The 12,673-nt window shown below is 39.4% G+C and overlaps 1 protein-coding gene across 1 annotated transcript in view; it reads left to right on the plus strand.

The window, feature by feature from the left end:
- The window catches only part of LOC306850445 (uncharacterized protein), a gene marked incomplete at its 5' end in the record, with an annotated part of 35,576 nt that overhangs the window by 5,384 nt on the left and 17,519 nt on the right, over positions 1 to 12,673 (plus strand). Inside the window, 4 exons of the mRNA XM_079386100.1 lie at positions 1,467 to 1,571; positions 3,363 to 4,348; positions 4,499 to 4,643; positions 8,037 to 8,124. Of these exons, the coding sequence (XP_079242226.1) occupies positions 1,467 to 1,571; positions 3,363 to 4,348; positions 4,499 to 4,643; positions 8,037 to 8,124 (1,324 nt within the window). The remainder of the gene's footprint in view (positions 1 to 1,466; positions 1,572 to 3,362; positions 4,349 to 4,498; positions 4,644 to 8,036; positions 8,125 to 12,673) is intronic.

Below are 12,673 nucleotides of genomic sequence, written 5' to 3' on the forward strand. Positions count from 1 at the left end.
GTCGTTCCAAACCTGTAAGACCTTCATTCATCTTTGGAACACAAATTAAGATATTTTTCTTGAAATCCGAGAGCTTTCTGACCCTTGATAGACAGCAATGCAACTGACATGTTCAAGGCCCAGAAAGGTAGTAAGGACATCATTAAAATAGTCCATGAGTCAACTGTGTCAGTTGCATTGCTGTCTATGCAGGGTCAGAAAGCTCTCAGATTTCAGCAAAAATATGTTTATATGTGATCCGAAGATGAACAAAGGTCTTACAGGTTTGGAACAACATGAGGGTGAGTAATTAATGATTAATTAATAATTAATTTTTACTTGAACTAGAGCAATTTTATTTATCTGAATCTGTTCAGACAAGTGTTTCTTTTGACCCTCGTCCAATCAGCAGACATAATGTTTTAAAAAGGACAAAACAGCACAATAAAGGCATCATTAAAATATTCTATATTACTTGTGCACTTTATTCCAAGTCTTCTGAAGTCATATGATAGCTTTGTGTAAGAAACAGGCTAAAATTCAAGTTTAATTTAAATCTTGCTATACCATTCAGTTTCATTGTATGGCAAAGAGCATTTTGGACATTCAAACAGGTTTCTAAAGACATCAGTTGTGAGGAAATGATGACAGACTCTTCATTTCTGGGTGAACTATCCCTTTAACAAACACTGCGGCTCAGTGACTGAAATAACTTCACAATAACCCTGTTGTGCTGGTAGATGGCAGAGCATGACTTAATACTGTGATTTCACTGGCAGTGATTTCAAGAGGACAGCATAATAGCAGCATCATTGCCACCATTCTCTACCAAATATCTGACTGTTTTCTAGAGACAGATTTAATCATTTTGTTCAAATATTTATCACAAACACACAGGTATGATGTAATAAATGCAGGTTTCTTAGCCAGTAACCATGTTTGTGTGTCAGAGCAAAAGTTCATGTTGGTGTTTTGAATAGAGGCAGACTAATGATTGACAGGTAGACCCATTAACAGAGTATAAAATACACTGTATGAACGCATATATACAGATGCACTCAGATATACACACTTTTGCGTAACAGTCATACCTGTTATATCCAGCTTGTAAGGTTTACCTATAAATGTTGTACAGTCATGCAGTGCAACTCTGCAGCAGGTTCACCATGCTTACACAAACTCCCACTGATGTGAATGGACAGCCTCGGGAACAGCCTTTCAATTTGTATGTGTGAACATGCTGGCAGTGTCAGCAAGACAAATGCCATGTATTCTTTCTGCTCTGGTCTGGTTGTTCTTTCAGTCTGCCAACAGAGGTCCCCCTTCACACAGCGCTGCCACAGAATTTGACATTTTTCTTGCTGTCTAATCAGAAAAGCAGCCCCAGGAACAGAAGGCTAATTTTAGATTCTTGTATGCAGTTTAAAACATTTCTTGCCATAATCAGCTGTTTTAATGCCAGCTCTCTGTTTCTTGCACATATACAGAAGGAGCAGCTGTATACCTGGGCTCCAATGGGACAGAATGAGATCAAAACACCTGGGCGGCTCCAAACAATGTGGCCTCCGTGTCCGTCCCACACTGCTGCACAGGTGCGAGTATGTGAACAAATATAGTTTTATATGGCCAAAGAAGGAACTAATCTATCATTATTGCCATTTTTATGATATCTGATGTATATCATGGTACTGAATGATTGCCATATGTATGGTATTTCTAAGAAAACCATGGAATTTTACATTTAGAAAAATATGGTGCTATGTCTAAAGTTAATATCATCCTACCTACTAAACATCTTGGAATTATCATGAAGTATTATGTAAATACCACTGTACGTGAATGTGAGCATGGTACCATGTTAATACTGTGTTTTTGGAAAAATGATAAAATCATGGTATTTGTTTAAAGTATATTGGATTACCATGTGAAAATTATAGTGTATGAATATGGTAATCATTCAGTACCATGCTAAATATCAAAGTACCTTGGTATTAAAATCTGATTTCATTGCTGTACCCAAGTGCATTTTTGTTAAAGCTGTGTGTAATTAAACATGCTTTTCTGGATCATCCACGAATGTGCATGTTTGTTAGTGTAAACACTTAACTAGTTTTAAATTATTCTCCATCAAGTTCAACACACATACATTGCTAAGAAAGTATTTTAGCACCTCACAAACCATGCATCTCTTTAGCGTTGCTATGAGACCCTATGTAAACAGCATCCTAACAGCATTTAACCCGATCTAAACATCTGTCCAGCAGGCCTGCCATTGTGTTTTAAGATCCACCGTGTTTGAATTCTGAAATGATAAACGGCTGCTTGCATTCCAATGTTCAAAGCACACACGCAACACCTTATGTTACAGCTTATTCCTCACGTTTCTGGTAGGAATATTCTTTAATGTGATTCGGAATGCAGACTCCTTCACATTTGGAACTGGCTTTACTGCCCTCTAGTTCTTGTGTTGACATTTTTGCAGAACATGTCTTTTTTACAATGATACTTGTAATACTTAACTTATATTATGGCCTGGTACACATGTGACCATATCAAATCTCATGAAGGAACTTCTCTGGCTACTAATGACTCTAGAATTCCTGAGGCCTTTGGAATTTTGGAGCCAAAATTTTCCAAGCCTCCCTGGCTGTGGAAGAGGGTTTTGTGAATGAAAGCTTCCCCCCAAACCCATGTCAGTCTGACAGGGCCCAACATGTAACCAGACTCCATGTGTGTGATATGTTCTCCGTTCCCCCCAACCCTTCACACAGACCCACACAAGCTCTTTGAAGCTGTGTAATAGAAAGGCACAAACTCTTCCTTCTTCATTCCCAGAGACTCTGCGGCTCGCCTTTTAGGAGTCCTCAGAGACAACTTCTGGAGTCTAGACTTGTTGGATTTCCTTGACCCTCGCTGCCAGATTGTATGTGTGTGTGACGAAGTTCATCTCCGTATGTTGTGTGTGTGTGCTTATCACCGTGTTTGTGTGTTTGCCAAGTGCATCCCTTGTGTGTTGTGTGCTGATTTTTACACGTTGGCTGTGGTGGTTCATTCATTTCCCTGGGTTCGCTCTCTTCCCTTCATCCAGGAAGCACCGCTACGTTTTCCCGATCAGCCAAAGTGCTTTTATTGACTTGTGGGACACCACATGCGTGCCTGGTCTGTGTTATTAAGAAACACGTCCCCTTACTCACAAACACACACTCACTTATACCATTCCTCAGAAAACTGGGTCTCGAAGGGGAAACTAACATCCGCTAAAACAAGCACTAACTCATGCTAGTACGATCGCATGTGACAGGAGGTGTCTGTGTTTTTCATTCCATGCTGCTGTTTCTTTTAAAGATGTGAAGTCTCTCTTTTCTGTGTCCTGCTCTCCACAGGATGGATCCACGGGGCAATCTGGAATCATTCTGGAAGGAACTTCCGTTTCCATTCAGGAGCTAGAGCGAACAATTGAAGAATTACTTGTGAAGATATCAGATATGGAAAAAGACAATAATGTTTTGGATGGCACAAAGCTTGGAAAGAGGGATCGAGAAGTGAATGGTTTCAATCAAACCATTAAACAAACTAAAGTAAATGAACAAAGAGTTCTGCACCACGTGAAAGCCATTCAGACCTCGCCTGTCGAGGAGGCCTTTAAATTTCCAGTGCCTTTATCAGACCAATCGCATACTCCCAAATTAAGTGACAGCGTCACTTCACCAATGGGATTGCCCAATACCTGTAGCTGCCAAAGAACACAGGAAATCGCTCCCCCTCCACCACCAGTACTTCCTATTGTTTCAGGTTTACCGACACCTTCAAAACAAGATACATCAATACCTCCACCTCCTCCACCTCCACTCCCAGATATGACTCTACTCCATCTGTCTTTCCCAGGTACGCCTCCACCCCCTCCACCTCCACTTCCAGGTATGGCTCCGCCCCATCCGCCACTCTTGGGTACAGCTTGTTCCCCTCCACAACCTCTACTTCGGTGTATGGCTCTGCCCCCTCCACCGCCTCCGCTCCTAGGTATTGTTCAACCACTTGCACCTGTGTTCATGGCTGCACTTCATCCTCCACTCCCAGGCATGGCTCCACCCCCTCCACCTCCACTCCCAGGTATGGCCCCACCCCCTCCTCCTCCACCTCCTGGCTGTGAACTTCCACCTCCTCCTCCTCCACCTCCTGGCTGTGGACCCCTACCACCCCCTCCTCCACCTGGTTTTGGACCACCACCACCCTTCGGTCCCCCTCCACCCTTTATGGGGTTGGTGCCATTTAGTATGACTCAGGAGTCTGTCCCCCTGAAGGCTGTCATCGAGCCTCCACGGCCCATGAAACCACTCTACTGGACACGGATTCAGCTACATGCCAAAAAGTAATCACATGCCTCATTGATTGAATGCTGCATGTTTTTGCAATGCGTATACTGAATGCTTGTTTCACCTTATTTAAATTCAGCCAAGGCTTGATTATGATCACACATGTGATAAGGCAAACTGATATTTTTTATTTCTGTCGCTCATAGGGATGCCAAAAGTGCCCTCGTGTGGGAAAAGGTTCAAGAGCCATCAGTAGACGTTGACGAATTTGTGGAGTTGTTTGCCAAAAGCGCAGTCAAGGAAAAGAAGAAACCTATCTCAGATACCATAACAAAATCAAAGGCCAAACAGGTAAGAGGACTTTACTATACTACCATTGATTAAAAACACTGGGTCCAGGACATTTTTTGGATGTCCCAACAAGTAGTGGACCTTAGTAGGCCCCCCTCGTCTCAGCTCCCAGGATAACATTCCTGGTTGTCTTTCCTTGAAGATAGCTCTGCCCTGGCTCCCACCTCACCACACAAAACCATTAACACTGATTTCACACGCACAGCTTGTGAATCAGAGCCTTACAGACATTCAGTAAATGTTATAAGCTTTACTTAATGTTCCCTCAACCAAAGTGTGACTATGAGACTCTTTGATAAGACTGTTTACCATCAGAAACAACCCAGGCATCTACCACATCTGAAGCTAATCTCGCTCTCTCTCTTCCTCTCTGGTAGTGGTGTGAAAATTAGTCACTGGTGAGAGATTTGTGGTTCCTTCGTCTGGAGTCATGCAGATTTCTGATAACAACCCACAGCTACACACATTACAAACTGCATCACACAAACTAATTGAATTGTCCTGCAGCTGTGTTCTTCAACTATGAATTATGTACGGAGATTCTGTGCCGTACTCAAGAAGATCATTTAATTTTCTTAAATAAGCAAGGATGCATTAAATTTATCAAAAAGACATTAATAATGTTCAAATAAATGCTTTTAACTTTTTATTCATAAAAGAATTCTAAAAAGAAAGTATCACAGTGCAGAAATATTAAGCAGCACAACTGTTTTCAACATTATTAATAATAAGAAATGTTTCTAGAGCAACAAATCAGCATATTAGCATGATTTCTGACGGAACGTGACATTGAGGACTGAAGTGATGGCTACTGAAAATTCACGGGAATAAATTACATTTTAAAATATTTAAAAATAGAAAAGTTATTTTAAATTGTAATGATATTTTATAATACTGCTCTTTTTACTGTATTTTTGATCAAATAAATGCAGCCTTGTTGAACATAAAATACTTAAAAAAATCTTTTAGACTCCATACGTTGAACAGGCTTATATGTACAGTATATATATATATATATATATATATATGTATGCGTACCATCATAACCATGTTTTTTGGGATAATTACCATGGTGATACCATGTTTTTTCAGACATGTACCATGGCAATACCAACCTCTGGGGGGAAAAGTTTTTAATATGAACACATTTTGAGAATACACAGTGGTATTATTTACAAATAGGATAAATAACAAACTGGATGTTTTAACGTAACGAAAGTTTTCTGCTTGCTCTCTCTCTTTTCTTTCTCTCTGTGGTCTGTAAGATCTGAGGAATGGGGGGGGGGGAGTGTCTGTATTGAGTTAAAACCCACAACCCTCAAACCACTAGCCAACCCAGCGACTCCAGTCAGCCTATTGTGGTCATGCCACACTTTATATGTGTATATATGTGTATATATCTCTTTATAAGAGAAAGAGAGAGAAGTGTGTGTGTGTGTGTGTGTGTGTAGGCATTAGATAATCTCTTCAGCATTATTCAGAGAACAGTTGCTTTAGGCTTACAGTTTGCACAGATCAGTCAATATTATAGTGCTAATATAATCAAATGCCCTTATAATTCATGTGCATTAGATGTATAAATTAAAAACAACTGCCTGAAGCTCCATTTGAGCCCACATAATCATGTTAATTTTATGAATCATATTCATTTTACGGCCCATTGCTCTGCCAGTAGTTATCTGGTCCTTTAGCTGGTAGTTACTGTACAACCGCCGAACCGCCACCCTCCCTCATACAGCAACATCCACGCTTCCCACCGAAACGGTGCTAAAGTATGGAATCAATTCTCATTGGTCGGTAAGCGTCTGGTTTGAGATCCAGCTCATCACAAGCATTAGTGTGTTTCCCACATCATTAACGAAGCACAGCACTCTGCAGTTGCGCTGTTTAGTGGTCATGAGCCCTGTGGAGATAATGAGAGCCAGCAGCTTTCTGATGATCACACTGGGCCGCCATCACGCTTTCAAGTGTGGCCTGTACTAGAAGGTTTTCACATCTCCAAATTCTTTCCACCAATCAGATTAGCATGTTGTTAACAGGCGGTCGTGAAAGATCTGTTTGAGATGGCACTTAATGTATATGTGTTAATGGATTGAAGACGCGAACCTACAGGAAAACTAGTAGAGGGCAAAGCACAAGGTTTCAAAAAACATATTAGTGCACTGCAAAAAAAACACAAAAATTCTTACTATGTTTATCTTGTTTTTGAGTACAAATATCACAACCTCTAAACATTCATAAATCAAGATAAATTTACTTGAGTAGGAAAGTCAGCAGCCATATCACCCTGTAGCCTAAGACCGGTTGCCCACTGAAGCTAAGCAGGGTTGAGCCTGATCAGTACCTGGATGGGAGACCTCCTGGGAAAAAAATAGGTTGCTGCTGGAAGAGGTGTTAGTGAGGCCAGCAGGGGGTGCTCACCTTGTGGTCTGTGTGGGTCCTAACGCCCCAGTATAGCGATGGGGACACTATACTGTAAAAAGCACCGTCCTTTGGATGAGACGTTAAACCGAGGTCCTGACTCTCCGTGGTCACTCTGTTTCCTCTCCACCAATAAGCTGGTCTGTGGTGGGCATTCTGGTGCACTATGGCTGCCGTTGCATCATCCAGGTGGATGCTGCACACTGGTGGTGGTTGAGGAGATTTCCAATGTAATTCCAATGTAAAGCGCTTTGAGTGCCTAGAAAAGTGCTATATAAATGTAACAAATTATTATTATTATTAAAAATGATGTAAGATATTAGAAGCATAAACTTGCTTGTTTTTTCTTTTCAAAAAGCAAGACTTTATATCTTTTTTAAATTTTTTTAAATATATAATAGATTTTTTAAATAGATTTTTAATACTAAAAAAGGCAAAAATAAAGAAGAAAATCGTTTTTTTGCAGGATGAAAAGACTGATCATGTGAGGTATTCATGTATCCACACACAACTTATTTGGAAATGCCTGATTTGAAGGGGCTGTCTGAAAGTGTCAAAATCTAACTCGGTTTAATATGACTAGACAGGTCTGTCATTTGCATAATTACTGTGGTGTTCCTTGGCAGAGCCAGAAACTGGAGAAAGTAAAGTTATTTTGATATATGTGGATGCTATGTATGAAAGAATAAGAGACGAAGACCTCTACATAATACCATATGAGGAAACAGTCATAAATACTCATACTTTGGCTTTGTTTTTGGCTTCCTTATTAGGTCAAAGTACCTCTGCGTGCTATTAAATTTATGAGGGCCGCCAGATGAAATACTGTGTTTATGTATTTTTGTCACCAGCAATAATATTCAGGGTAAACTGCGTTTAAATAACTGTGGAATCTTTTTTATAGTATAAAGTGGCTGATGTTTTATAACAGTAACAAAATATACCTTCTCTCTCTCTCTCTGACTCTCTCAGGTTGTCAAGCTGCTGAGTAACAAACGTTCTCAGGCGGTGGGGATTCTGATGTCAAGCCTTCATTTAGATATGAAAGATATTCAGAATGGTGAGGTTATTTATTAAATTATTATTATAGAATGTTGATAGTGTGTCTTTGTGGCTATATTTATGAGACCCACTACTCTGAGAGATTCTGCTCAGCCTCCTGTCAGCATCTGACCTCTCTAAGGGGGGAAATATGATGTCACAGCCAATTAAGAGTCATTGTTCGGTGCTGTTTATACAGTTACTGATTGTGTTTGAAAGCTGGAGGGAGAAGGGTTGGTTGTGTTTCAGGGTTCAAGAATAGGTTGATACTGTAGATCTTAATGGATGTGATGACTAGAGCCGCGTCATCTTTCTCGTTGTGTTATATTCTTTTACTGTTTTACTCTGCTTTTGCATATACACTCAATGTCCTGTTTCTCTGCTGAAGATATTTCCTCATCTGTCTCTGGGGTCTTTTTCTCTCTAATTTGTCTCTCTCTATCCCTCTTATTGCTGACATCATTCTACCTGCTCATTCATCCCCTTGAATCGTGTATAAAGGAAATAATGCCATTTTTTCTCATCACAGGTTTGGGAATGTTAGATCTGTCTTTCAGCACCCAGAGCTATCCAGAACTCTTGATTGTGGATTTTTTGAGTTGGCAAAGGCATCGTTGTAATAGAATACATAGGGAAAAGCCCAAACACTGCGACACCAAAGTAGAACTATTTTAAGAAGGGTTGATTATTTCACATATATCTTCAAAATGTCTACACACATCTTTTGTCCCTTTCTCTTCCAGATATCTCAGATGACCTGTGTGTTCCTTGAATTAAATTCAATTTTAAAACTTGCCTGTAAAAAGCAGAGAGAGAAAATGATAAAAAAAATAAGAATTATGCTATATTATATTATATTATATTACAATTTTTTTGTAAATCTTTCAGTAAATGACAGACTGTATGAGTCAATACATATAAATATATACAGTGGGTACGGAAAGTATTCAGACCCCCTTAAATTTTTCACTCTTTGTTATATTGCAGCCATTTGCTAAAATAATTTAAGTTCATTTGTTTTCCTCATTAATGTACACATAGCACCCCGTATTGACAGAAAAACACAGAATTGTTGACATTTTTGGAGATTTATTAAAAAAGAAAAACTGAAATATCACATGGTCCTAAGTATTCAGACCCTTTGCTGTGACACTCATATATTTAACTCAGGTGCTGTCCATTTCTTCGGATCATCCTTGAGATGGTTCTACACCTTCATTTGAGTCCAGCTGTGTTTGATTATACTGACTGGACTTGATTAGGAAAGCCACACACCTGTCTATATAAGACCTTACAGCTCACAGTGCATGTCAGAGCAAATGAGAATCATGAGGTCAAAGGAACTGCCTGAAGAGCTCAGAGACAGAATTGTGGCAAGGCACAGATCTGGCCAAGGTTACAAAAAAAATTCTGCTGCACTTAAGGTTCCTAAGAGCACAGTGGCCTCCATAATCCTTAAATGGATGACGTTTGGGACGACCAGAACCCTTCTTAGAGCTGGCCGTCCGGCCAAACTGAGCTATCGGGGGAGAAGAGCCTTGGTGAGAGAGGTAAAGAAGAACCCAAAGATCACTGTGGCTGACCTCCAGAGATGCAGTCGGGAGATGGGAGAAAGTTGTAGAAAGTCAACCATCACTGCAGCCCTCCACCAGTCGGGGCTTTATGGCAGAGTGGCCCGACGGAAGCCTCTCCTCAGTGCAAGACACATGAAAGCCCGCATGGAGTTTGCTAAAAAACACCTGAAGATTCTCTGGTTTGATGAGACCAAGATAGAACTTTTTGGCCTTAATTCTAAGCGGTATGTGTGGAGAAAACCAGGCACTGCTCATCACCTGTCCAATACAGTCCCAACAGTGAAGCATGGTGGTGGCACCATCATGCTTTGGAGGTGTTTTTCAGCTGCAGGGACAGGACGACTGGTTGCAATCGAGGGAAAGATGAATGCGGCCAAGTACAGGGATATCCTGGATGAAAACCTTCTCCAGAGTGCTCAGGACCTCAGATTGGGCCGAAGGTTTACCTTCCAACAAGACAATGACCCTAAGCACACAGCTAAAATAACGAAGGAGTGGCTTCACAACAACTCTGTGACTGTTCTTGAATGGCCCAGCCAGAGCCCTGACTTAAACCCAATTGAGCATCTCTGGAGGGACCTAAAAATGGCTGTCCACCAATGTTTACCATCCAACCTGACAGAACTGGAGAGGATCTGCAAGGAGGAATGGCAGAGGATCCCCAAATCCAGGTGTGAAAAGCTTGTTGCATCTTTCCCAAAAAGACTCCTGGCTGTATTAGATCAAAAGGGTGCTTCTACTAAATACTGAGCAAAGGGTCTGAATACTTAGGACCATGTGATATTTCAATTTTTCTTTTTTAATAAATCTGCAAAAATGTCAACATTTCTGTGTTTTTCTGTCAATATGGGGTGCTGTGTGTACATTAATGAGGAAAAAAAATGAACTTAAACAATTTTAGCAAATGGCTGCAATATAACAAAGAGTGAAAAATTTAAGGGGGTCTGAATACTTTCCGTACCCACTGTATATATATATATATATATATTATATCTAGGGTTGTCAGTCCATTCAAATTTTTAATCTAATTAACTACATGTGTTGATTAATTAATCGCAAAATAAATTTGACTGAAAATACGCACAAAAGATTATTTAAAGATTTTTGTGTTAAATGAGAAAGTATCAAGTAGACATTACAAATTGTAGCTTTAGAAAGAAATATTTTATTTGATTCAACATAAAATGTATTACACATAAACATTTGGGCTAACATAAACTAGGCTATGGAACATAAAAGAAAGTCATTTGAGAAACATCTCAGTATTCTTTGCTCATACAGTGAAAGTCATTTGTAACCAAAAGAGCTTTGTCACCAACAGTCTTCAAAATACCTTCTTTTATGTTCCACAAAAGAAAGGTTTGAAACGACATTAGGGTGAGTAAATGATGACAGAATTTAATTTTTTGGATGAACTATCCCTTTAATATTTTTATTAATTATTTATTTATTTAGGAAATTATACTCTAAATAAGGAACTAAATGTGGCAGCAGGTGGCAGTAAATGTCTTTATGAGTCATTCATTCATTCGATTCGTTCAAACAGCTGATTCATTCAGGAATGAAGTAAATGGCTCTCATTAGGAATGGGCCTTTGAATCATTGGTTTACACGATTCGTTCAAAACGTGGATTCATTCAGAAACTAAACACTGCTGTGTTGCTTGGATACACGCAATAATTCTGCTATGGCTTGAAAGGTAATGTGTTCTCTGTAAAATTGAGCAAAAACATATAATGTTGTGTTTAAAACAGCACAATATCAACTTCTTATTTACTGAACTGTTGTATAGAATCCCATTTAAACTCGTGATATTCGGGACAAAATCAGCACTCATGTAATACTGCTCATGTGATATATGATATAAATATGAGACAAAAACTCATACAGGGGAATTATTTGCACCAATATCAGGGCTTAATTTGTTATCAGTAAACTTTATGAAATGTAAGAAGATGTACAAGTCTGGGGGCGGAGCCAGTGCGTTAACTTCGTTAAAATAATTAAATCTCTTTTAGTTGTGGCTTTAAACCAACAGCCCTAATTATATCAGATTAGATTAGATTATGCTAATTTTTCAAGGTTACATTCATGAGCCAGTAGGTGGCAGCAAATTACAGATTAGATGAGTGAATCACTTTATTAGTGAATCACTGAATCCTTTACTCAAATTATTCATTCAGGAACACCATTGCTGTGTTATTTGATTCAGTTTCATTTCTCTGTGGGGAAAAAAAATGTAACCAAAAAAAGTTTATTTTTTAGTATCCGGATAGTGTATTCTTCAACAGTGTATTTTTAGCGTTGTGTACTTTTTAGCCATTCGTTGGATAACAGGCGGCAGACAAGCTGTATTCAGTTTTCTTTCAGTGACATTTTTTCATGCATAATTTCCCTCCAGTCTAATCCACTGTAACAACAATCCTTTGTTAAATTGTATTTTTCTTTCTTCTTTTTAATGAATCAGCAAAGCTGGATGCAGTTTTAAAAACCACATCACATTATGTGAATGGATAGCTAATATTACACACACGCACACACATCCTCAGTTAGTCTTTAAACTGCCGGCATTTTAATACATTTTACTGGCTCTTTGAGAATTTATGGGCACAGTCCCCATCTATTATGCAGCTCAGTACCCACAGTTCAGCACTGGTCGAGTCTCATTGGGTCTCGCTGCAATTCCACCCATTGCAGAGGCCAGTATGTTTGGCCAGAGTAAACCACCAAATAGAAACAAACAGTTTCTCTGACAGAGCCATTTACCCAGAATCAATACATTCCTCAACATCACGCTTCACCACACTGACCTGGATCAGGCCCTTTGAGGAACTAGGAAAGAATTTCATGAACTGGTTTAATTGTAGAGTTTAAAGGTTCATGCAAAGTTATGAGGCATTTATTACAGTCAGTAGAGAAGATGTTGGCCGTCTGTCTCTCTTTTCTTTCATTATTCAATTATCATCCATCAAACAACATTAAAAACACTCTTTT

This window comes from Barbus barbus, assembly GCF_936440315.1.
Source record: "Barbus barbus genome assembly, chromosome: 30".
Taxonomy (NCBI): Eukaryota; Metazoa; Chordata; class Actinopteri; order Cypriniformes; family Cyprinidae; genus Barbus; species Barbus barbus.